General features: G+C 48.6%; 10 protein-coding genes and 1 non-coding gene across 14 annotated transcripts; 6 read left to right on the forward strand and 5 right to left on the reverse strand.

Moving 5' to 3' along the window:
* Positions 1–318: 318 nt before the first annotated feature.
* FOXG_01429 (ubiquitin-conjugating enzyme E2 J1) lies at positions 319–1,407 on the forward strand (the record flags this gene model as incomplete). Its single annotated transcript, XM_018378252.1, has 4 exons — positions 319–367; positions 456–753; positions 812–964; positions 1,083–1,407. The coding sequence occupies 4 exons, from the start codon at positions 319–321 to the stop codon at positions 1,405–1,407; spliced, it is 825 nt and encodes a 274-aa protein (XP_018234147.1).
* Positions 1,408–1,847: 440 nt separating this feature from the next.
* On the forward strand, positions 1,848–2,630 carry FOXG_01430 (uncharacterized protein). Its single transcript, XM_018378253.1, has 2 exons — positions 1,848–1,986; positions 2,042–2,630. The coding sequence occupies exon 2, from the start codon at positions 2,080–2,082 to the stop codon at positions 2,482–2,484; it is 405 nt and encodes a 134-aa protein (XP_018234148.1). The 5' UTR covers positions 1,848–1,986; positions 2,042–2,079; the 3' UTR covers positions 2,485–2,630.
* A 955-nt stretch (positions 2,631–3,585) lies between these two features.
* On the reverse strand, positions 3,586–3,789 carry FOXG_18103 (uncharacterized protein; the record flags this gene model as incomplete). Its single annotated transcript, XM_018398153.1, has 1 exon — positions 3,586–3,789. The coding sequence occupies one exon, from the start codon at positions 3,787–3,789 to the stop codon at positions 3,586–3,588; it is 204 nt and encodes a 67-aa protein (XP_018234149.1).
* A 331-nt stretch (positions 3,790–4,120) lies between these two features.
* Positions 4,121–4,236, forward strand: FOXG_18104. Its single transcript, XR_001936358.1, has one exon. It is a non-coding gene; the product is annotated as a 5S ribosomal RNA (ribosomal RNA).
* A 1,317-nt stretch (positions 4,237–5,553) lies between these two features.
* Positions 5,554–11,682, reverse strand: FOXG_01431 (uncharacterized protein). The gene is made up of 2 exons (XM_018378254.1): positions 11,485–11,682; positions 5,554–11,414 (listed from the first exon to the last, which is right to left on the reverse strand). The coding sequence occupies exons 1-2, from the start codon at positions 11,549–11,551 to the stop codon at positions 5,668–5,670; spliced, it is 5,814 nt and encodes a 1,937-aa protein (XP_018234150.1). The 5' UTR covers positions 11,552–11,682; the 3' UTR covers positions 5,554–5,667.
* Positions 11,683–12,133: 451 nt separating this feature from the next.
* Positions 12,134–15,159, forward strand: FOXG_01432 (uncharacterized protein). Of its 2 annotated transcripts, XM_018378256.1 has the most exons (6): positions 12,134–12,547; positions 12,605–12,765; positions 12,814–13,246; positions 13,299–13,364; positions 13,423–14,426; positions 14,492–15,159. In XM_018378256.1, exons 1-5 carry the CDS (start codon positions 12,288–12,290, stop codon positions 13,499–13,501), a joined length of 999 nt encoding a protein of 332 aa, XP_018234152.1. In that variant the 5' UTR covers positions 12,134–12,287; the 3' UTR covers positions 13,502–14,426; positions 14,492–15,159. The 2 variants fall into 2 exon arrangements, with proteins under 2 accessions (XP_018234152.1, XP_018234151.1); XM_018378255.1 differs by having other exon boundaries at positions 13,423–15,159.
* On the reverse strand, positions 13,307–16,549 carry FOXG_01433 (uncharacterized protein). Its single transcript, XM_018378257.1, has 6 exons — positions 16,346–16,549; positions 16,149–16,298; positions 15,859–16,095; positions 15,611–15,786; positions 14,184–15,556; positions 13,307–14,132 (listed from the first exon to the last, which is right to left on the reverse strand). Exons 1-6 carry the CDS (start codon positions 16,361–16,363, stop codon positions 13,579–13,581), a joined length of 2,508 nt encoding a protein of 835 aa, XP_018234153.1. The 5' UTR covers positions 16,364–16,549; the 3' UTR covers positions 13,307–13,578.
* A 235-nt stretch (positions 16,550–16,784) lies between these two features.
* On the reverse strand, positions 16,785–16,978 carry FOXG_18105 (uncharacterized protein; the record flags this gene model as incomplete). The annotated part of the gene is made up of 2 exons (XM_018398154.1): positions 16,785–16,807; positions 16,906–16,978. 2 exons carry the CDS (start codon positions 16,976–16,978, stop codon positions 16,785–16,787), a joined length of 96 nt encoding a protein of 31 aa, XP_018234154.1.
* On the forward strand, positions 16,824–20,632 carry FOXG_01434 (dynamin GTPase). The gene is made up of 3 exons (XM_018378258.1): positions 16,824–17,320; positions 17,375–19,399; positions 19,449–20,632. Exons 1-3 carry the CDS (start codon positions 17,023–17,025, stop codon positions 19,880–19,882), a joined length of 2,757 nt encoding a protein of 918 aa, XP_018234155.1. The 5' UTR covers positions 16,824–17,022; the 3' UTR covers positions 19,883–20,632.
* Positions 20,109–24,019, reverse strand: FOXG_01435 (uncharacterized protein). 3 transcript variants are annotated; one of them, XM_018378259.1, is made up of 3 exons: positions 22,308–24,019; positions 21,463–22,235; positions 20,120–21,409 (listed from the first exon to the last, which is right to left on the reverse strand). In XM_018378259.1, the coding sequence occupies exons 2-3, from the start codon at positions 21,817–21,819 to the stop codon at positions 20,309–20,311; spliced, it is 1,458 nt and encodes a 485-aa protein (XP_018234156.1). In that variant the 5' UTR covers positions 21,820–22,235; positions 22,308–24,019; the 3' UTR covers positions 20,120–20,308. The 3 variants fall into 3 exon arrangements, with proteins under 3 accessions (XP_018234157.1, XP_018234156.1, XP_018234158.1); XM_018378261.1 differs by having other exon boundaries at positions 21,463–22,239; positions 22,308–23,617; XM_018378260.1 differs by having other exon boundaries at positions 20,109–21,409; positions 21,463–23,617.
* FOXG_01436 (uncharacterized protein) lies at positions 21,035–23,661 on the forward strand. Its single transcript, XM_018378262.1, has one exon. It carries the CDS (start codon positions 22,479–22,481, stop codon positions 23,517–23,519), a length of 1,041 nt encoding a protein of 346 aa, XP_018234159.1. The 5' UTR covers positions 21,035–22,478; the 3' UTR covers positions 23,520–23,661.
* Positions 24,020–24,455: the final 436 nt, after the last annotated feature.

Raw genomic sequence — 24,455 nt, forward strand, 5'->3', positions numbered from 1 at the left:
CATAAGATACCACCTTGCGTTTAACAAGACCTTCGTTGACTTCGTACTTAGACTAAGCTTACTTGCATTTTCTCTGCCTGAACCAGTTGTTACTCAAATCTCCATCGTTTACTTTCAGGCTGAAAACTGTGTTATTTCAACTTCCACGTTGTCCTTCGCAAGCTCGATAACTAGCTTCCTTGAACGAGCTCCCCACGTTCGCCAAGCAATGACCGTCTAGAGCAATCATCCAACGACATATACATATACATATCTTTCAAGGGAGCCTCCATTTCTGTGACACGAAACTCGCAAGCGAACGTTGCAAATACCTTCGCCATGGCGACCCCAAAGTTCAGCTCGAAATCGCCCACGATTAGACGAATACGTAAGTGGCCAGCTCCAGCACATACAACACATATGACTAGAGCATCGTCACCTGGAATTATCGACCCCATAACTAACTCGAGCAATAGTTCGTGAAGCAGCCGAAATCTCCAACTCCCCCTCTGCCGATTACACAGCCGAGCCCCTCGAATCCGACCTGTTCGAGTGGCACTTCACACTCAAAGGGCCACCCAATTCAGTCTACAGTAATGGCATCTACCATGGTCGCATAGTTCTTCCACCCACATACCCTCTTCGACCGCCTTCTTTCCGCTTCATGACACCAAGTGGTCGATTCGAAGCCAACCGTGAGATTTGTTTGAGTATCAGTGGTCATCATGAGGAGACGTGGCAACCTGCATGGGGAGTACGGACAGCTCTTGTAGCGTATGTTTTCCTGTTATTCCTGAAGGTATTACGTTAACTGAAATTTCTTATTGTGTAGGCTCCGAAGTTTTATGGAGACTGATGCTCGTGGCCAACTGGGAGGTCTTGAAACAACTGACGCAGTACGCCAACGTCTTGCCAACGAGTCACCGGCATTCAAATGCGCAACGTGTGGGAAGACCTTCGGCCTCAATCAATCAAATATCACAGCGTAATATGTGGCAAATAGCCTGCCATCTTGTCCTAAGTTGGCTCAGAACTGAGTATAAACGACCCTCTCATCTTGTTTTCGAGCCAATTCTTCAAGTTGTTGTGTACTGACGACAAAGCCAGCCTGAACAGAAAAACGACGACGCCGAGACAGCTCAACTTGCAGAGGGATTCGTCCAGACCGCACCAGATGCCGTTACAGCTGCCAACGATTCTTCGGCCCCTCAACCACCAGCAGAGAACCGAAACCCCACTCCGACCCGAACTACACCTCTCCCCGTCCCGGTGGCTCAAGGACTTGTACCACAGGCTGCGGCACAGGCACAAGCGCAGCAAGCTCGACGGGCAACGGATGACGGTGTTCCTCTGTGGCTTGATCGAACTATCGTTGTTTTGGTGGTGCTATTGGTAGCTCTCGTTCTCAAGATCATCTTTGCTGTGTGATTGCGTTTTATGGGTTTTCATATGTTATTGTCGGCATGGCGTATGGTGTTTTCACATGGATCAGTCAGTTAGGGGCGAATTAGATATCCGGTCAATTTGAGTCTGATGTGACTACCACTCGGCAATCTGGTACCAGTGAATTGCTCAAACTCTCTGGATTATCGTGGAGGTAATATTGACGAATGTGGGTGTTTATCTGTGTCAGAGGTTATTAGGAAAGGGACTGTTTGCCACTACGCAACGAGACGGAAGTGTGTAAGGGCTCACCCACATCGTATCAGCCAGCACTGGAACATGTGTCTTTGGTCCGCTCGATTGGGAAGATAACACAAGATTGGGGTTCGGACTTTGAGATAGGGGCTTAGCTGTGCATCTGAGGAGAATTGACATTTACCATAGGCTAGGCTCGCCTGAAGGTTAATGTTTCTGCGGCCGAATGACACAAGTACGGAAGATTGTGTTTTGGGTGCTCATGTGCGCAGGTTGATTGAACCTTGTTTCAACAAATATAAAAGCACCAGATCCCTCAGACTTAAAGTCAAACTAACTACCTATACAGACACACAATTTTTTTTTACGGTAAATCTCCATCATATCCGCCGCGTTTGACCTCTGACAATAACCACTTCCCCAGAGAATCCACCTACCGTATACATCATCAAGGTTATCGTCATGATTGAGCCTGAAAACACTAACCCTGAAGAGGCCCCCAGCCCTTGGAAGCTGGAGATGGCCAATCGCGGGTATTACATCCAGTCCAAGATTTTGCACATCCCCGATCGATTCGGCTTCCTCTCTCCTGGCCCACCTTCGCTCCAGGTATTCGACGTCGACGGAGTCATCGCCCTGTTGTTTTACTTATCTTTCATGGGCAGCATTGAAGCTCTGGTCCTTATTCATTCATGGCTGTATGAATACTTTAGGTGGTTTCTCGTCTACTTCTTCTTTGGGGTAAACTGTGAACTCATTTTGGGCTTGTGGATTATAACATGTATCGGCCATTACTTCAAGCGTGGCCACAGCGAGGGATCATGCACCGCGGGCACTGTGGCCGAAGAAAAAGCCCAAAGTACCTAGTGATGCAGTGTTTGGTTGAGGAGGTTTGTCGCTTGGATTTAGGGCTCAGCCCAGGATTCATGAACAGAGTGGTTTAGACAAAAGACAAGGTCGATTGAAGCCACATATAATTCAACAATACCTACATCACGTAAGGATGACTGTCATTGCTCACTGCATCCATCCAATGCCCTTTCGTGTCTTCGGTCTTCTGAACAGCCTGCCACTATCCATCTTGGCACCACCAGCGCCAGACATCAGGAATCGTAAGGCGTCAAGCCACGAGCCCTGCGTTCCTGCGTTCCCAGATCTCCTTCCATTCCATTTGATTCGTGAAGGGAAACCTGTTGCCTACCTAAACCCTGAGTGGTCGAAACGTTCCGCTTCCTTCCTTTCCTTGACCACCGCAGCTGTCATTTGACGGTCCTTCCTTTTCGAGAAGGGATGAGGCTCAAGATAAATTTCGCCTTCACCCTCCTGCGCTGTTCTTCTTCTTCTTCTTCTTCTTCTTCTTCTTCTTCTTTAACTCGATTAGTATTCTTTAAAACTCTGCGTGTTACTAATAATGACCTTGAGATCACCCGAAATCAAAATCGCAGGTACGCTGCTGATGCAATTCTGCCTATTTCTGATCACCTTTGGGGTTCGACACCTTGGTGGGTGGACGAAAGTCACTGGTGAGTATGTTCCTGTTGTTTCACACTCTCTTCCCTCTATCGCCACCTGCTATCTACCTATCCTTTTGGCATGGCTGACTCAACTGATAGTCCGCTTCTCCGGAGCTTACTAGTGGTCCTTCCCCGTGTTCGTGGCCCAAGCAGTTTTAGGCGCCGCTATCTCTCTTGAGATCGAGATGTGGTTTTATTCTAAATAAAAGATCGTGCGACCGTCACGGGTGAGGGTGACGGGAGGCGTTCCTCGAGGGCTGTAATGGCCTAAGGGGCAGGCTGGGTTGGGCTACAGCCTGCCGCGCAAAAGTTCTGGCCAAGTCTGTTTGCAACGAGTTCAGGTCTGTTGGTGTATCTTTGGCGATGGGTACTATTTTGCTCCACAGTCATTGGACTGGAGGGCAGAGAGACGTAAGGGACTGTAACGGTCCCGTCTCCATAACTGTGGTCCTTTTCATGTTCGCATCTGGGGGCTTGCTTGATACTTGATCTTGATCTTGACGGGGCTTGGTTCGCATCTGGGGGCTTGCTTGACACCCGATACTGACAGGACTTGGTTTCCATCCGAGGGCTTGAATGATACGTGAATTTGAGGGGACTTGGTTCGCGCCTGTGGATTTATTTTCTCACTGTGTTCATGGCCTAGCTGCGGTGGCATGGAGAGGAAACTATGGACGGAGTGAATGTGTGTTGCAAGAGTCTTCGGCGTTACCAGATGAACCTGTCTGGAGTGTCTAACGAGATGATGGAAAAGTAGGGCTGGCATAAGATGGAAGATCGAGATGTATTTGACGGCACATTAAGAAACTACCAAAGAGCAAGACTGATTAACAAACCTATACGACTCTGCACAAATGAAGTATGAGAATAAATATCGCATTTGATTTGATCGATGGTGCCGTTGTGGTTGACATAGCAGTTCCAAGGGGCTGTTGTAATTCAACATGAGGTCGGTGACATAGACCAGTTTGCAGCTGCTCCTTGTACATACGACCATAGGTAGTGGAAAATACGGGATCCCGTCTGCTCTCCCATAGTCAAGCCACTAACCGGCGGATTAGTAGTTGGGTCGGTGACGACCAGCGAATCCCCGCTGTTGTATGTTTTTTTCCATTTGCAGCAATCATCACTTTTCTTTTACACTTTTTGAACCACAACGCAAATGCTATTCTACCTTTAGAAGAGGTCGCGATGATCTTATTCTAAGCTTATGATTGATTCTTTCTAAGTTTATGCTAAATTATTCCAAGTTTAGAATCTCTAGTCTACGTTACTGAATCACCCTCGAGCCCTTCATCTGTCAACCTTCAGGCCAGTATCGAGTCACAACTATCAAAACAAAAAGAAAGCAACGTCAGATGAAAACAGGTATCTGGACTGCAGAAGGTCTTTGTCTTGGTTCCTCAGGCTGGATATGTCAGAGAACATTTCTGCGCAACCTTGTACTGGGTGGTATCTCTTTGTTGCATCCTTGAAAAGGGCATTGGCATTTGATGTTGTCGTCTGGCGATGGACGATACCGAATCCCAAAGGGGTTTGGGTCCATGACTTCTGTGTGAGGTGTGTCCACGAAGTGGACTCGTTTCCGCTGCTGAACAGGGACAAAGTAGATCTGTTTGCGGTAGTGGCTGACTTAATTGTATGTGTCTTGCTTAAGTCTATTGAATGATATTGATAATACTCTCGACCTGGAAGGACTGACTCTCTTTGCTGGTCTTGGAAAGGTGTAGTCGTCTTCTACAGTATCCTCCTTGGATAGGCACAATGTTCCTCTGGCCTATCTACCAGTCTTTGACATGGCCAGGGTTCTTTTTTCCAGAGGTGCTCGCACACTTATATTATAGTCCGTAAAGAGAAGTTGGATCCCAAGTTCTGAATCAGAGGAACACAATTCACATCCTCTGAAAGACTGTTTTGGTAGCATCTACTGGCTAAAGTCTTCCCAGAAGCTGAAGGTCGAACTGATGAAGGTGCAATATAAGCACAATAGTGTCAGGCGATATATCGCTTCGTTGAAGTTGACCTTTGACGGCAAATTTCATGGACACCCAGTTTCTGTAGTTGTTGACAGGAAGCACGTAATTGTCGAGATTTGGTGGGATGCTGTAATATACAGGCATAGAAAAGCCTGCCTTGCTAAGAAATAAAGTCTTGTCTTTCGTGTTTCTGACATGATGAAGTTGAGTTGCGATGCCGATGTCGGTTCAGTTAACATCAAATGCTTGTTTAAGGGAAACCTGAACACAAAGAGCAAATACCACAGATTGAATTACCATGTTTCCTGTTTTTATGAGGCCAGGCTACCTCCAAAGCGTGACAAATGTGAGCCAAGCGAGGAAGGGCAACACCAAACCCTACAATTCACGTTGTTGCTAATCGTTATGTAAGAAAGGGGTACCCGCCCTTCCGCTTAAGACGCAAAGTTGTGTCAACTATATCTTCAGAGATATTATTTACTATGGCAAACTATCATGGTTTGACTTTCATCTCAGTTTCCTGTAAGAGATTCCTAATTAATAAGGTATTTTAACAATCCTTAGTCTTCCACTTCTCTCCTGGCTTTGAGCTGTCGTCCCCATTGCCAAGGTACAGCTAACCACCACCACTCTCCGACTCTCAGTCCAAGGCCATCCTCGTCCTCTTCAAGCACGCCTGTTTTCATGCCCCAGTCCATGATGAGCTCGGCTTCAAACTCTTCCAGGATTGGCTTGAGCGCATTGCATACACCCTCGATAGTTAGATGTCCTCTGTTGGCGTATACAAAACAGAAAGCTCCCAATACATCCATCCATCGCTCCGCATCTCTGCGCCCGAAGAAGTCAACCCATTGTGGAAGCAAGTGCTTCGCAGTGGGTGGTCCTTCATTGATGCTCTTGCGGATGACACCCACGTCCTCGTCGTATTTGTACGAGTCTGTGGGGGTTGCCTCGATGTTCCAGAAGTAGCAGTCTTTCTTCAGCTTGCGCATCTCATAATAACCCGGTCGGAAACCCAGTGGGATATGAGGCACATTGACTGGGGTGAGCTTAATCCTCCCACCAGCATTCAGGTTGGTGAGCGCCATCACAGCTCCGTCTTGGAGGTTAAAAGGAACCCGGAAGGCTTCACCGCGCCGGAAGGTCGCATCCAGCTTTGACTTGAAGTCAGCTGCATCTTGGTACTTAGTTCTTTGCGCAAGTTTTCCGAGTACATGCCCAAAAGCTTCATTCAGTCTGAACGGTCTCCCCGAGAGAGGGGGCCGCTTGCTCTTACAGATAATGCGCTGTGCCGTCAAGACATCAATAGCTTCCTTCAGTATGGCATTGATTTGGTCCTGGTCACCGTCTGCGAGTGTTCCAAACTTTTGTTGTATCTGGTCAACTGTGTAGCGACTCTCATCTGTGCAGCAGAGAGATCTCACCCAAGACCTCGCAATGACCTCGTTCGTAATCTTGACTTTCTGATTAAGACCACTGAGCATTTTGTCAACAGTGACAAATGCCGGGAAAGTAACAGCCTCGAAACGGGCGTAGACAGACGACTGAGGGTTGTAGAATTTCTCCCGTGGGTCTTCTTCCTCGTGAGTAGCGGCTGCAGAGGTGGAAAAATTGTCTTCGAAGTAATGTCTGGTCGATGGCAGGTCAACGCCCTTTCTGCGAGGCAGTTCAAGGGTCCATTCAATCAAGTTGTCCCAGTCATAGTCCATAGGATCCTCGAAGTCGAATTCCGGGAGCTCATTCTTAGAGTAGGCAACTATGAACCGATCTTGGAAATCCTTGGTTAGCTTCCTGACATAGGCACCCTGTTCTCTCCGGGCATCGATCCAGAACCGGCGGATATCTTTGAGGGCCAGATTCGGGAAAAGCTTAAGGAGTAATCCCCAATCAACAGACTTGTCGGCACCACCAAGGAGAACACGAACGGCGATCAAAGCAGCTAGAAGACGTTCTGAGTCACTGTCAACGGAGCTTGGGCCCTGCTGGTCATGTTGGCCTTGCTGTCTCTGCTCAGCTTCCTCAGGAATGGGCATAAGAGCTCGTGTGACCAAGCGCACTCGTTTGACTCTCGGTTGTTGTGCTACTTGCTGGCGACTGATGGACGCTCGCGGTCGACTAACTGAGCCTCTGCCGACACCTCGGCCCCTCGATTGGCGACCAGCGCCTCGAGCAAGCTTTTGTTGCCTATATGCCGGGAACTCTGGCCAATCAGTGCTATCATCTTCTTCATCAGACGAAGCGTCCACCAGAAGAGCACGGTCAGGAACGTCTCCTGGGAAAGACTTCGGGGTAAGCTGCCAATCCAGGGGCCAAGAAAATTCAGGGGCTGGAGTCTCAAGTACTTGATCGTCCCTTTCACTCGAGAATGAGATGAAGATGTTGTGAGGGCCTGCTGCTCCGGGCGGTGCATTGATGAATGATTCGGACCACGCTCGTTCCAGGTCCATGCAGCAGTACAGCCTCTCAATAAAGCACCGGTAGGGGTCAAGAACATCTTGGCGCTGGAGCTTATCACGGTTGAGTAAATGCGCTTTCCTGTCAATCATGTCTATCATTGACGACCAGGCAAACCAATTCGGGTCAGGCATCCATCCCGTCAACGTGTAGCTGGCATCTTGCATCTCGAAATCTTGGGGTGTAATACGTGGCCAGACACCATCATAGCCGGAAACAATAATGGGCTTGTCAAAAACAATCTCTCCTGAGAAAGGGTTGGAAAGCCGTTGCTCCAAAATAGTCCTGAAGTCATCGGTAAAATAGCGCTCTGATCCTTCGATACCATCTTCCTCCAAACATGTGTTAGGGTCCAGAAACTGAAGGGCTTCAGGAGCACCTTGAGAGGACTCAAAGTGTTCATAGCACATTGGCTCTCCCATGTCGCCTTGCCACGCCCGGGATCTTGAAGGGCGTCCATCTGCAAACATACTCTTGCGTTTTTGACCACGCTTTGCAGGCGGCGGGAAGTCATCTCCATCGTCATCATACTCATCCAAAGCCCGCTTCTGGGCAGCTCGTGCCACGTATACTGGTGCATCTAACATCTCGACTTCTTCAGGGAGATCTCGTCGACCCCGCTTCAAGAGATCGCTATCAAGTTGAGCATCGAATGGAGGGGGAAGATACAGATCTGGGTGTGCTTCTTGAATCTTCTGAGCCACATCAGAAGCTTCAGGAGAAAAAGGATCGACCCCAGCCGTGACAACCAAATGGCATTTCTCAGTCACACCTTTCTTACTGCGAAATGTGAGCCAATGTTCGGCCACAATCTTATGCTTCAATAGTTCTCGAAATGCAGCCTGGTACGAGCGGATTTGTGGCACTACCTCAGGGAAGGCTTCGACCCATCGGATACTGATGACCGTCCACAAAGATTTGCCTCCTGGGAAAACCCCTTGGTGCTCTGCCAAGATATTTTGAATGATCTGGGATACACGGTTGTTGATGACAGCCTTGGTAATAGGGGTATCGGTGACCATAGGCGTCTTCGGTTTCACAACAGAGCCAGGTCCGCTAGGTGTGCCATTGGTGGAGTGTTGTATGGGTTGATATTGCTCAGGCTGGGGGGTTGCGTCTGGCTGAGATCCGTTTCTTTGGAGTTTAGACCGAGGCGTCTTGGGAGATGCTCCTACGAGGCTGAACCGATCCAATGAACTGAGAACCGGGCGCAATTGGCTGTTCTCGCCTTGTACAAGGGCACCATTGGTACCGTTAATAAGTGAGGGCTGTTTAGGAGAGTCGAACATAGCAACTGGAGGTCGTTGCAATTCCGGGTTGACTTGAAATGCCTCTCCCTTAAAACTTAGGGTTGGCCGTGAAGACCAAGTTGGCCGGGCTGCAATTGGGCCGCGTGTTCTCGATACGGACTTCGGCATTGGTACATCCTCATCATCTGGACTTGGTTCTTTGCCTTCGCCACGAGCTTTTCCATCCTTTTCGCCTTCATCGTTGTCAATCTCTCTTCCAGTATTCTCGTTATTGTCGTGGTCTTTGTCTTTATCTTGGGGCTCTTCTCTTTCCTCGTCGTCCACGGCTCGTCGGTCCTGTTCTTGTGGTTTGTCAACAACAGGTGTCGCAGTGTCTTGGTCTCCAACTTCTATGACCGATTCTTTTTTTCCACGCCGAGTTGGCGTTACTGTAGTCACATCAAACGATGGATTACAATTCGTCCTTGACTTGGTCACATGGTAAAGCAAGCCGTTATCATTTTTCCATGCTCTGCCACATTTTTCGCAAACCCAAGGCCGTGGGGAATTATCATTTTCTGTGGCTTGTTCCGCGTTTCCTTTTGGCCTATCCTCGCCCTTTTTCGGTCGGCCGCGTTTCCTCCCAGTGAGTAGGCTCTCGGTAGAGTTATTGAGTTCCAGTTCATCATCAACGTCCATCCGATTACTAATTTCTTCGTTTTCGGCATCAGTATTGATGGTCCTAGTCTGGACTTTTCTGGCGGAAGATCTTGTTGGCCTAGTTCTTGTCGGCCGTGCAGGGGTTGCCACATCTGTCTGTGACTTTGCAAGAAGTTCTTTGAGGGCTGCCGGGGACACTTTGAGAGTCACCACAAGGGTAGCAGTCTTTTGAGGTTCAGGGACAGCATCATCCCGCTGGTCTTCGTTAATTTCAGGTGGCGCGAGCAATTCAGGTGCTGGTGTCTCTGTAGGTAATTCGGGTTCTTGAACAATTGTTTCTGGAATCTGCGGGATCACTACTTCCTCGGTAGCTTCATCCTCTTGCCCAACCTCCTCTTGTGGTGAGATTTCTGGTGTTGGAGCACGTCGTTTTCGGCCTCTTTTCGCCTTTGGGGTTGGTGCAGGCTTCCCCTTCTTAGCTTTGGAGGCCTTAGGGCGGCCTACTGTCTTTCTGTTGGTCATTCCCATGCTGCACAGCTCAGCCAATGTTGGCGAGTTTTCATGAGATATCGATGATGAGGGTAACGAGGAGAAACCATAGATATCCGCCGGAGTCGGTGTTGATTCTTGACCAGCGGCATCAGTCGATGGTGGTGATGGCGTATGAGGGGCATTTGGTGCAAAGTAACGATATGAGGCGACCTTTCCAGTTCTTGTATGTTCGCTATAAATCTGAAAATGGGCCAGGTGAGGTGGTTGCAGGCCAGGAACCGCCAAGGCTGTGGTCATTGAGGAAAGATGTCGGCTGTATGAGGGGCCTAACGTCAAGGCATAAACATCCGGGTTTGTGAGTCCGACGTCTCCTAGCCGTTTTGCCATCTCGGCGATTATAACAGGAATCGGCTTGTCCAAAGACCATGGCGGTGATTTGGATACTTCGGAAACGTTAGAGGCTTGTCCTATGAGTTGCTTGTTCCCATCATAACCATCCAGATCTGGGTTCCTTGGAGTCTTGCTCTTTCTCTTGCCTGTTGAAAGATAAAGGGACCAATCTTCTGCGTTGAGATCTCGGACATATTTGACACAGTCCTTGAATACCTTTTCTCCCAGCTTCGCTGCTACATACTGTATAACGCCTCGCTGGTTGAGAAAGCGACACACTTTAGCCAAGACCTTCATTTGCCAACGCATTCCCAGCACACCAAGCTTGGATTTCATGTCTTTCATCTGGAGGACTCCCCACTCCTTGACGATAGCCATAATGGTCGTTGCCAATGCAATATAGTCAATAGATTCACCAGTCCATCGTACGCGCCAAGGGACGGGTTCGAGATCTTCGACAAGGACTTGCCGAGTTAGTGTCATGTCTGGCCGGGCTTCGTCTACACCCTCGCCGTCTTTTGGTAAAGGCGGAGCGAATAGCTTCAGCCACATCTTACTCGTCTTTGTGCCGCGTACAAGTGTTGTTCTCTTGACAATGTATCCCTTCTTAAGGAGACTATCAGTTCTTTTTGGCACACTGCGCTTGTCTTGATCCGTTAGACGCCCAAGGTCTCCCTGAAGAATACCTTGGGTAGTTGTCGAAGCTATGCCCAAAAGTAGCATCCATTCGGATTTGGGTACTCGCTTGTAGTCAACTGCATGGCCGGTAAGAGATTCCCACATGGTATCTTCAGAGGCGTAGACTCGAACATGGTGGTGTTCTGTTGGATTCCCTCGTAGTGCTTCTGTAGGTTCTGCATTTTGTCCAGGGGTGCCACCAGCAATTGGAAGCGCCAGTACTTGGTCTAGAGTTAGGTGATTGTACTCGCGATCAGCACCGACAGAAATATCCCGTCTCGCAGTGAGCCAGCTCCAAATGGTCGCGGCAGTGCGGGCTTGCACAGCGGAATCACCCTCAGATAATGATTCTGTTTGGGTTGAGGGATGATGGATAGCTTTCAAAACACCATCCACAGGACAGCCTAGAGTGAAGTAGTTAGTGATTGGTTCTTGGTAGTGGCAGGAAATAAAGTAATCAATCCATAAACTTGCCTTCTTCGCCATGGCATGAGATATGAACCAAAAGGCCCGCGATCAAGCCTTCGAGCTCGGATGCCATTTTATTCCATGTATACTATAGTTCATTCTCAAGTCGATGTGACGCGTAAAAAAAAAACTTGACGAAATTGGTCTGGGGCGAATTGAACTGATGAGCCCCAGCGGAAGGATATTGTTGCTGCACGAAAGAATGATGAAGTGGGGATGCGGGACCTGAAAAGGTGGAGGACTGAAAGAGCCGCATGAGCTAAGAAAAAGATATGATGACATAAGCACCCTTCCCTCCAAATTCTCTATTCTCAAGTCACACAGTTGCACATTTAAACATCAACTGAAACAGGTGTATAGAGTACAGGTCTTGAGCTTCCTGGCTTTTCCCCAAATTATTAGATCAGGTAGAGGATAGTTTAGAAGATTACTTGAACAAGAATTACCAAATCGTCAACCGGTTAATGCATTAGCATGATAATCGCAACAGCATTGGATATCTGCTAAATGGAAGCTCTGGGTAGTCATAGCTGATATTGCGCAAAGACATCAATTACACTAGAGCTCAAATTTAATTCAATTGTCGCAATCTAATATCTCGGATTATAAACTACTATATCAAAGACGTATTTTCTATCATCTTGTGCCTCATACAGGTAGATGGTCCGCTGAACCCTAAATTTGAGGTTCGATGTAGGGGTTTTTCTTTTTGCCCAACCATGAATCTATCAAATCTCACCTTGACAGTCTCACATGACGAATGATCCGACAACGCCGCAAGAAGTGCCTTGACAGATCCAACAGCAGATATGTCAAAAAATAATGTCTTGTCTACAGACGAAGCCATTGAGAATCTCATTTCCACTTTCAACGAGCTCAACAGCAATAGTATCGATGAACTCCACAACGAACCAAGCCCCCTAGAATTCATGCGATATGTTGCTCGCAACACACCATTCGTAATAAGGGGCGGGGCTTCGTCATGGAAAGCCTGTCAGGATTGGAATTCTGCGTATCTACTATCTGTGATGAAGGGGCAGAATGTGAATGTTGCTGTCACGCCATATGGGTTGGTTCCCTCTGCTGGATATGAGCAATAAAGGGAGTTGTTCGCTGACTCTGACAGCAATGCTGATATGCCTACCGTGCCACCCGGTGAAGAATCACTGGTCTTTGCAAAGCCTCACTATGAGGACCAGCCCTTTGAAGAGCTACTTGAGTATGTAGCACGACAAGATACAGATCCTGACTTTCCTCCTGATGCCGAAGTGCGCTATGCCCAGACTCGTAAGCCACCTTATCTTGTCGCAGAGACTTGACTGAACATTAGTGTAGAAAATGACAACCTTCGCGAAGAGTACATCACCCTTTTCTCAGATGTTCAAAAGGATATTCCTTTTGCAAGAATAGCACTTGATAAGAGCCCCGATGCCGTAAACCTATGGATCGGTAACTCCAAATCTGTTACAGCCATGCACAAAGATAACTACGAAAACATCTACGTACAGATCCTGGGAAGAAAGCACTTTGTCCTGCTGCCTTCTCTATGCCACCCTTGTGTCAACGAGCAACCTCTCAGACCCGCAACGTACATGCGCGGAGAAAATGGCATGGAGCTAAAGATGGATCCTACTAATGATGAGGCTGTTCCTTTCGCAATTTGGGATCCGGATAAGCCTGAGCAAAATGCTACAAAGTTCTCCCATCTTGCCCGGCCTTTACGAGTAACATTGAACCCTGGAGATATGCTTTATCTTCCTGCTATGTGGTTCGTCATTTTACAAGCTCTGTTTTTCATTAAATATGTTAACATCGATTAGGTATCACAAAGTGCTTCAATCGTGCGCCGAGGAAGACGAAGGATTCGTCCTCGCCGTCAATTACTGGTACCAAACCACATGCTTTTGATTACCCCTGCAATGCTAATCAGAATCCCTAAACTAGGTACGACTTGGACTTTACAGGTCCACTTTATCCTACATCGACTTTTGTTCGTGACATAAGCCTGGGAAATAGAAAGTAGTCTAGAAACCCGCCCCACACAGCATAAAACCAAAACACCAGATCTATATCCACGCCTCAACCCCTTGCCACCTATGATTATTTCTTCTTGTTGGAAATCCTCTTCTGCGCTCGCAATTCCTTCTTCATGCGCGGATCAACGATACGATATCTACCCTTAACTCCCTTAGGACGGCCCTTGATGCCCCGGTTGAGACCGCGGGCGACAACGAGCTTGGCCTGTTGCTTCTTGGGTTTCTTTGCTGCTTTCGAGATAAGGCGTGAGATGCTATCAGCCTTCTCCTTCTCTGTCATGTTTTCGTCGTTGTTGAGTAACTCTGACTTCTTCTTGAGCTTCTCCAGCTTCTGCGCGGCCTTGAATTTCTTGCGAGCCTTGGCCTCGCGCACCTTCTTGATGGGGCGAGCATTGAAAGCTCGCATCTTCTCCTTAATCGCCTGCGCAGCAGCCTTGCTGATGGGTTTCTGAAGCTTGTCATGTCGTGATTCATCCTCGACGAACCAATCTGGTAGACCATCGCGGTCACGGAAGGCGTACTTGTTGTAGCCGTCATCAATAGCATCATACGTACTCTTTTGGCCAGTCGCTAGTTGATGTGCGAGGGACATGGCCTCAGCCGTGATGATATCGATATCTGTGTAAATGTTAGTACTGCGTGGCATTGTGTGAGAAGTCTTGCACTTACCGGGTCTTCCATCGGCTCTTCGGGTGTCCTTGTCCCAATCATCATCTTCATTTCGCTTGACAACCTCGAAACCATCCTCGTTGTCTTCCATCTGGGAATCAGAGTCAATGCCGGCCGCTTCTGTCTTTGTACGCTTGGTGAGAGCCTCAGCTTTGCGATTCTTCGCTTGTTGAGCCACAATGGCTGCTGCATCTCGGTTGACTTCTTCGTCCACACTGTCCTCAGCAGCATCTTCCTGCTCAGGTAAGATTCCGCTTATGCCTGAGAAGATGTCTTGGTTGAAAAAAGCTGTTGCTCGCTTCGATAAGCCGTTCGCTCCCTTTGAAGAATCCAGATCGCGGATGAGTCCCTCTGTAGGAGCTTCGTCTTCTTCGTCAGAAGAGGAATCGTCCTCCTCAAGCTCCGAAGAGTCATCTTTCTCATCCGCTTCCTCGCCAGACAGGCCATCCCACTCATCATCACCAAAATTCTTACGAGCCTTTTTCGCTCGGTACTTCGCGTCAACCTCAGCCTTGCGCTCCTTATACTGGTCGTACATGGACTCGAGCTCTCGTTCCAGGCGATCCTCTTCAGGGTCACTCTCATCGTCTGTCTCTCCTGATGAGCCAAAGCCACTGTCGGCCTCCTTCTGGGTCGCTTGGGTGGGAACAACCATCTTGCCACGATTCAATTTTCGCATGGCGTCTGTTTTGTCGACTTTCTTGAGTGAAAACATTGCCCCCTCGCCAATTGGTCCGCTTTCTTCTAGACCGATGTCGAAAGGCGTACTCATGTTGAGTTGCATGCGCACTACCTCGCGTTGTTTCCGCTCATTTTCCTTTCGCTTCTCTCGTTTTCGTTTAGTGTTTTCTCGGTCCTTCATGTTTTGGAGTTCTTCCTGGATCTTGAGTTCTTCATCCATTGACTCAACTTCAGCCACCTCCTCGGATTCCTCCACCGTTGCGGCCTGTGGGGTTTTGAGTTGGAAGATGTCCCTCATTTTTAACCGCCACTTGAGCAGAATTTTAAAGTCTTTTCGTCCCAGCACTCGTAGATCTGAACAGCAGTTTCGGATTTCGTCTGTAGTCTCGGGAAGTTTGTCAAGAGCAGCCAGGGCAACATCTCCATTGGGTGGCTGCTTGAAGGAGAGTCGGTTGTAGGAGCCTAGTACAGCGATTGGGTCTGTTGTTTGTATGAATTCTGAAGCCGCCATCTCCTTGAACTGTGTGAAGTCGCCCTCCTCGTAACCATCTCGCTTGCGCTTTTTGACTTCAGGATTGTAGACCTTGGCCTCATTGTTGGGGGTTGGATCCTGGAATTCCGCAAATACGTATTTAGGGTCGAGAAGTCGCGGGTCCAATTTCTTTGGACATTTATACCCTCGGCACACGACGCTACAATAGTTAGCAAGACCAACGCAAGTAGCCAGTGGGGAATTCTAAACTTGCAAGATTTCTGCGCTGACCTGCCTACTCGCTGGTGGCGAAGTTGCATCAACCTTGGTGAAGAGTTGGTTTAGCACCCAAAGAAAGCTGTTATATTCTTTGGAACGGAACACCTTCGATACAAACACTCCACCGGCCCTAAGGAATTCCGTCGCCAATTTCAATGATTGCAAAGCGAGCTAGTAGAAAGTGTCAGTCAGCTGGTATTGGAAGAGAGTTGTTGAACTCAAGTATAAAGTAGAAGTACAAACCTCAACTTGGTTAAAAGAATCCTGAACCCAGGCTGTTCCAACATTAGGAGCTCCATCGTGCAACACAGCATCAGCCTTCCATGTCTTCAAGTGCTGCCTTAGAGTGTTTCGACACTCAGATGACGTTATGTCGCTTTGGAAGCTCAAAACTCCTGGAATCGGCTTGATATAGTCGAGATCGCACCCAATCAAAATCGCGCCGGTCGGGCAAGTCTCTCGGCAAACTTGCAACCAAGACTGTTGACTCGTTAGTTTAGGATAAAGACTGGAAGGCATCTCCTAAGACTCACACCCGGCGCGGCGCAAAGGTCAATGACAACCTTGCTCTGCTCGAGGAAGCCAAACTTCTTATTGAGTTGAATGAGTTTGAAAGCTGCTCTAGCCCTTAGGCCCTTCTCCTTGGCAAGACGGTACCACTTGTCGAGACGCCCTTTGCCATGCTATTCCTTATTAGTTTGATCACTGGAGAGTAGAACGATATAGTTACCTTTTTTTGGATCGCCATTGTGGTGACTCGGGGACGAGTTCTACGCCCTAACCTCTGGGTTTCCTATCCTTTCTATGAGAATTGGCAGTAGGGACGAGGTTGTGGTCTTAAGGAAGCGGTATTGAGGAAGTAGTGTTGACGAGGAAGACGGAGAACGATCTTCTCGATACTCGAAAAAGTTTGGCCCCACCAGAATTTTTGCGACCGATAAGCCAGTCACGTGCAGATAAGACTAAAGTCTGGCACTTTGTTTCTGTCACTGAAATGAAGGGGACTATGGATTAATTAGTATTGGTATTGATTCCTTGGGCGATTAATAAGTCAACCTACCAGTCATAAGAGTAGTACCCTACCAGTGATTAAAACAACAAAGATGGTGTTGTTGAGAGCTTGCCTTGATCTATTGCTGATATATTTGACCAGGTTGTCAGTAAACTTATCAAATATAGTGGGACTGATTACCTAACTCCCGCATTAGCTTCTCATTCTCCAAATGGCAGCACGAATGATATCAGAAGTTATCGGGAGAACAGACCACATAAAAAAGCGGCTCAACTCACTCGACCTTGAATGCTCCTCACCTGCCTCGGTCATTGTCAACAACAACTCGGGCGCGTTGTCGGCCCTCACCATCAAGACTTTGATCTTGAAATATTGCAAAACGGCCAGCGACAACCATGAGCGGACGAGTCCTCGCTGCAGGGCTACGGCCTCTCCCACGCCGCGCTGCGGTTCTTCCCGTTAGACACCTGCATCGCCAATCTACTGGCGGACTCCTTCAAGCCGATGCTGCGATACGAGCCACCCGAAAGCGAATGTGGCAGGGCGGAAATGCATTTCACAATGCTGTCACGACGAGGAATGCGTCCTTCGCGAGGTTTTTGCCTAAGCTGATGGTCAAGTTCCTAAGGGTACCGGCAATGTTTGGCGGTGTGGCCATCGGTGCTTTTGCTTGGGTACAATATCAAGCTGCCCGTACGTCAAGACTCGGATACCAAAGTTGCCAACGGTTTCACTAACTTATCGCAGAGGCCGGTACATTCGCCGTGAATTTATTCAACACAACAACAGATACCATTTCGAGTACGGCTTCGAGCTTATTCGGAGGTGCCAAGGATATCGCCGACCAGGTTAACCGAGGATGGGAAAGCACGAAAGAAAAAGCAGAATTACCAGACTGGGCCAAACAACTTTTTCGAATTCAAGAAGATATTGGTACTGGCGGTTCGGGAGGTTCGGGCGGTGGTGGTGAGCCAAAGCAGAGCAAATTCGGCGCCGCAGCTGCTGTTGGTGCCTCAGCCGCCGCCTACGGATACGACAAGTCGGATGAAGAGGACCCTCGAAACGGCGAACAGGCGGCCAAGGATGACCAAATGATGGTTCTAACCAAGAAGATGATTGAGATCCGAAGCATTCTCCAGAGAGTTGGCCAGTCAAGCACCCTCACGCTGCCCTCTATCGTCGTTATTGGCTCCCAGTCCTCAGGAAAGAGCTCTGTCCTAGAAGCTATCGTTGGCCACGAATTTCTTCCCAAGGGATCCAACATGGTTACAAGGAGGCCGATCGAGCTAACACTTGTCAACACACCTTCTTCCAGAGAAGAGTATGGTGAATTCCCTGATCTCGGATTGAGACGTATTTCCGACTTCGGATCTATTCAGCGAACTTTGACCGAACTTAACCTTGCCGTTCCTGATAGCCAGTGTGTCTCCGACGACCCGATTCATCTTACAATTTATTCCCCCAACGTTCCCGACCTGTCACTTATCGATCTTCCTGGCTACATCCAAGTTGTGGGACAAAATCAACCTTTAGAACTGAAGCAGAAGATTTCCGAACTCTGCGACAAGTACATTCAGCCTCCCAATGTCATCCTCGCCATTTCAGCTGCCGATGTCGATCTTGCAAATTCCACCGCTCTGCGAGCATCCCGCCGAGTTGATCCCCGAGGCGAGCGAACGATCGGTGTTATTACCAAGATGGACTTGGTTGACCCTGTCCGCGGAGCAAGCATTTTGAATGACCAGCAATACCCCCTGAGATTGGGTTACGTGGGCGTTGTTCCTAAGGCTCCTCAGAACCAGGGTCTCTTTAAGATGGGCAACACTAACCTACTCTCACAAATTGTCAAGCACGAGAATGCTTTCTTCTCGTCTCACCCCATGGAGTTCGGTCCTGAGGCCGGTGTTAATGTTGGAACCCCCACGTTGCGTAAGAAGCTTATGCACGTTTTAGAACAGACCATGTCTAGCAGCCTGCAAAGCACCAGTGATGCTATTCGACAAGAACTTGAGGAGGCCACTTACGAGTTCAAGGTCCAGTACAACGACCGACCTCTTTCAGCCGAGTCTTACCTTGCGGAGAGCCTTGACGCTTTCAAGCACTCTTTCAAGCAATTTGCAGAGGAGTTCGGCCGCCCTCAGATGCATGAGCTCCTGAAACATGAGCTTGACCAGAAGGTTCTTGATTTGTTGGCTGCCAGATATTGGAACAAGCCTATCGATGACCTTTCACCCATCAACCCCGATCTTGACAACCTCGCCGATCTCCCCAAGGCTCCTGCTGACTCCCTTTACTGGCACCGGCAGTTGGATGCTTCCACATCTGCGCTTACGAAGCTCGGTGTTGGACGTTTGGCCACAACAGCGGTTGCGTCTTCTATCCAGGCTCACATCGACTCCCTCATCAGCAACTCCAGCTTCGCTAGCCACCCCTTCGCCCGACAGGCCATCATGGAGGCTGCCTCTACTATTTTGAACGAGAGATTTTATAGCACCAGCGACCAAGTGGAAAACTGCATCAAGCCTTACAAGTTTGAGATTGAGCTTGAGGATCGAGAGTGGACCAAGGGTCGTGATCACGTCGGAGGTGTACTCAAGAAGGAGCTCCAGGACTGTGAGAAGGCCATGAAGAACTTGGAAGACAGCGTCGGTGGACGACGAAAGATCAAGGAAGTCATGGCCTTTGTCGACAAGGCCCGTAAGGGTGAAGTCGCTGTCGAGGGTGACAACCGTAGTGGCGCTGGTGGTTTCAGCGCTGCTCTTCTGAGCAAGGGTAAGTTGACCACAAAACTTCAAAAGCCTAGATACTAACGAATTCACAGGACGCGAGGCTGTTTTCCTGCGCGATAGAGCTGATATCATCAAGATGCGTCTGCTCGCAGTCAAGTCAAAGCAGTGTGCTGACCCCAAGAATAAGTACTACTGCCCCGAGGTATTCCTCGATGCTGCTGCCACCAAGTTGGCATCCACTGCCGTCCTTTTCCTCAATGTTGAGCTCCTTTCTGAGTTCTACTACAACTTTCCCCGAGAGCTTGATCTTCGTCTAGGACGTCACCTGTCCGAGGATCAGATTGAGAAGTTCGCCAAGGAGGATCCCAAGATTCGCAGACACTTGGAGGTCATCCGCCGCAAGGAACTGCTTGAGTTGGTCCTTGAGAAGATGGAAAGTCTACGACAGCTTGAAGGCCGCGATCGCGAGAAGTCAAACTCCGGCTCGCGACGGGACCGCAAGCAGAGCCGGTGGGGCCTGTTCTAAATGGGCTTCCCCTTTAAAAATGAGAAATGAGGTCATACTGGGAGTAAGGAGTTGAATGCTTGGTTGTTGATTTTAGAATATCATCGCACTCAGAAAGACAAGACAAAGTTGCCTCAGAAACGCGGTTGTTGGGTATGCTTTAGCGGGACTTATTGGTCTCTCTAACTGTATCTTGTCAACATATATATGTGTGCAAAATCGATTGATGGCAGGCGGATGCAGAGGGCACGTTGTATGAGGATGTGTATAGAAGTGCTTGATTGCGCGCAAGGATACCCTCCTCAATAACATTGAATAGTAAAATCTGCTCAAATAACAATAAGTAACATGACGCTATATTTATGTTCTCTAGATATATGTGACTGTTGTAAATCATCATGTACAAAATTTATCATTATTATCCCAACGACAGAAAACTCCTTGCTCTTATGTACTACCTTCAGTGGTCATTTGTAGTGTTACCTCCCATCGGATACTGCCTCCGTGGCCGTATCCCTCGCCCAATCTGTTCTGGATCAAGGCTGAGATGCGCTGCCGTAGCTTGCTGAGCGACATTTCATCGTAGCCCTTGACAACACTCAACTTGAGATTGGCCATGCAGAGGCCATAGTGAACTTGCCAGAACTGAGCATCATCAATAGTCACCACGCTAGGTTCGGTCTCGATCTCTCTCAGAACGGCACTGACGCCGTTATTGCCTCCACTGCCACCATAAGACATCAGCAGCATAAGACCCTGAGCTACAGCAAGTCTCATTCCAAGAGCAAACATGGCGAAGGCGATGACGACGCAGATGAGACGGTCAAGCCATGTGTAGAGTGAGATAGAGAGTAGAGGAAGAAGAGCGATGACAGCGGAGAAGGACAGGGTGAGAAAGTGGAAAGGGTTTGAGAGTACACTTGGAAGAGAAGCAAGGTACGAGACACGCATGAGTTTGGCAATGCGGGCATGGTTTCGAAGGCCATATGCCGAAACGAGCGTGCTAACCATGGCAGCAGCAGATACGAGATCGACAGAGCCATCTGGGCCTTCATGACCATGTTCATGATGAGCCTCGTGGCTACCAAGAGACTCAAGGAAGTGCTTGAGAGTGTGAGAGATCAAGTCAAAGCCTCCAAAAAGGAGGAAAACAGACATAGCGAACCCAGCAAGGACCTCTGCCCTCTCGAGGCCAAAAGGGTGCCGAATACTGCTACGTCGCCAAACTTCAAAGTTGCCGAGGACATCAACCATGACACAAACAGCAGCACTACCAGCGTCAAAGAAGACGAGATGCGAGAGTGCTGTTGTAGCAAGAGACCCCTCTGAACGGAAGAAGACATATGTAGCCACGGCAAGATGGCACATGCTCCAGTAACAATGGATGCGTTGGTCTTTTGTCATGCTTTTCCATGCTTCGCGAACGGTCGGGATCGGTAGAGAAGCGGGGAGAACGGGAGGCGGCCTCTGAGGCGGCTCTTTGAAGATTTGATGTTGTGAGGAGATACTGCTGTGCTTGTATCTGTGACCGCGACGTTGTCCAATATTCTTTCAAGACGTTAGCATGTGCCAAAGTTGCGAGATGTGCATGATCAACGTACCGACTTGACAGGGCCTGTAGAAATAACTTGCGTCTGGAAGTTGAAAGGGTTCTTGAATCCAGGGGACGCAGCAGAGTCCCCTTTTTCATCTTCACCACCCATTGTTGGAAGCGATAAGGAAGACGAAGACGCAGCCGCGGGAGAGGGAATGAGGAGATTCGAAGTCGCCGAGTTCTGAGCGATAGCCTCGTGATTGAGTTGTCGATTTACCGCGATAGAGTCGTTATCTTGATCACCACCAAAATCAATAAACGCTTCGTGATTGGTGATATCGAAATCGTCGTCGCTGTCGCCCTGGATGACCAAACTCGGCGGACGAAGGTTCTGAAAAGAAGAAGCACCTTGATAGTCCGACATGTGTCTGCTGCTGTTTTCGGATATCGCGCCTCTTGATTCGGTCTAGGTCGACGATGATCTCAGGAACCCCCTATTTCTGAACTAGAGGCTTGAGAATAATGACATGGGTTTATTCCCAAAGTTTGGGTCGCACAAAAACTGGTTTCGTCGATGGCGCGAGTCGTGAAAAGAAGCCTGATGAGTTGGAATGCGTTGACGTCGCGATATCATTACCTTAGCCATTAGGTTGTGGAGGCGGACCGATGGGGGGCAGATTAGGATCTTTCAGGGGTACTCCGGAAGATGCAGGGGTTATACAACAGCCACAGAGCACCATCCATGTCCGGTATGGCGGGTTGATCAGTCCCCTGTCTTTGGTGTGGCGTACAATGGACACAAGCCTCAACACAGTCGTCATTAGCTTCATGTGGTTCTATCTGGCTTCAATAATTATGTTAACGTCCATAATCTTAACATAATCAACAACGGAAAGGTTAGGGGAGACATGCAGCAAAATCTCTTACTCCAATAATGTTAATTCGCGGCATTCGACTGTTGCCATGAATAACTCACACTCGCTTCTGAATACCAAGTCAACACCTCGATTTCCACTCGTTCGAAGCTTGCGATAGCGATTCAACTTGATTACTTCGCTTGACGACTCCATTTAGACTCTCGTGATGGAAAATACATCTCATAATAAACGGGATACTTCACCTACGCCATCTTCATCCCACCGACGAACCCCCTCGAATTCCAGTATACTATCCAAGTTCCCCTTTTTAAGAACATCCCCCGAAAAACGACACGAGCAAACCGAACATGCGATTGACGACAATACCATTCCAGCTTCTCCTCGCCCGGCCGCACGACCGTCGGCGAGTGTAATACAGTACCAAAGAACTCGAAGACGAAGAGGATCACTTAGGAAAGCGGCGCTGCTTGGTCGAGGAGCACAACGCGAGCGTAGGGAAAGCCGACCGTTGAGCATTGACACTTCTCATGCTGCTGCATACGGACTCGACCCTAATGCTGTAAAGACGGAAAGCCCGTCATCAATAGAGTCGTTGGATTTGAACGCGACGTCGGCCAATGCTCAACGTAACTTGGTCAATGGATTCACCCCTCTTCCCGGAGGACTTGGGACAGCACCCGTACTTCCTCAGAATGGTACAGCATCACAGACAACGACTCGCCCAATATCACTTGCGGATCAAGACGGGGCATCTTATACATCAACGGACGAGGAGGATATGCTCCAGATACCAGGGAGCTCATCAACAATTCGGCAGGGTCTGTCTATGTCTTCTGGACAGGACTCATACTTTAATAGCCTAGGCTCGACATCATCCCATGGGCGAAGACGTCCTGTCAACCGGGCAAAGTCACCGTTGTCATTCAGTGGTCTTTCGTCCAATACACTCCCCGCTCATGAAGATTGGGACTACGCAGAGACAGAATGGTGGGGATGGGTTGTCCTCTGCGTAACATGGTTTGTGTTCGTTGTAGGAATGGGATCATGTCTTGATCTCTGGAGCTGGGCATGGGACGTGGGAAAGACGCCATATGCGCCGCCAGAGTTCGAGGACGATGATACTTTACCAATCGTGGGGTACTATCCAGCGTTGATCATCCTGACAGGCGTTATGGCTTGGGTATGGGTTGTAGTAGCTTGGGTTGGTATGAAGTATTTCCGGCATGCCAAAATTAGCGGCGACTAATGCGAGCGTTTGGCTATTTCTGGCTTTAATATCTAGGCTCGAATTGAGTTCTGGCATGGACTTGGCTCGATGCTATTAATGATTATAAATGACAACTTATTAATATCTTCCAACATTGTAGCTTCGGTAATGAACTTGACAGGTTACTTTTCAGCTGCATTTGAGTCTTAATTTAGCTGAGAATTCCAAATCAGCTGGTCACTGCAGCTGTTGGCTGATCAATTGTTGGCAGCTGTACACTATCAATTCCTTGTCAAATGTCTCATTGGTGTTTTTAAAAGTTAAGCGCCGATACAGCGGTAACACACGCCAGGACAGCCAATCAGGTCACCGCTGATCCTGACCAACAAATAGAGACATTGAATCGTGGCATGCTCAGCGGGGTCCTTGCAAGCCTTTGACGAAGAAGTTCGATGGAACCAACACAACAAAGTTTAACTTTGCAGGAAAATTGACACTTTGTATGCAGGGCTCGTACTGGGCGCGAAAAAATCCATGGCTGTTATTCATTGAATGTTTGTGTTCCCACGTGAGGAGCCAAGGGATGAGTGGCGATATTGAGTCTTTTGTTGCACCAAGGCAGCCAAGATGATGTGTGCATTTACGACGGAATATTCCAGCATGATTAGTGGTCAGTGTTGGTGCGTATAACCGTAAGCAGAAATTATCGAATGCAGTTGTTGTTAAAATATGGAGATCTAGGGTAGCTATCGGAAATGAGATACTATCAAACCTAATGGTGTCCAAATTCCCCGAGGACATCAATCATTGCCCCATTGAGGTCGAGCAACTGTCCAACGGCTGATTCGCATGCAGAGATCGGCGAGATACTGTAATCCCCAAGAGCATGCCTCGAGACCGACCGGGGTTGAGGTCGAGAACTCGCCGCCTCCGACAATGTTGTTGTTCTTGGCCAGTATCAACCCCATGAGGCCA

This window comes from Fusarium oxysporum, chromosome 5 (assembly GCF_000149955.1).
Source record: "Fusarium oxysporum f. sp. lycopersici 4287 chromosome 5, whole genome shotgun sequence".
NCBI lineage: Eukaryota > Fungi > Ascomycota > Sordariomycetes > Hypocreales > Nectriaceae > Fusarium > Fusarium oxysporum.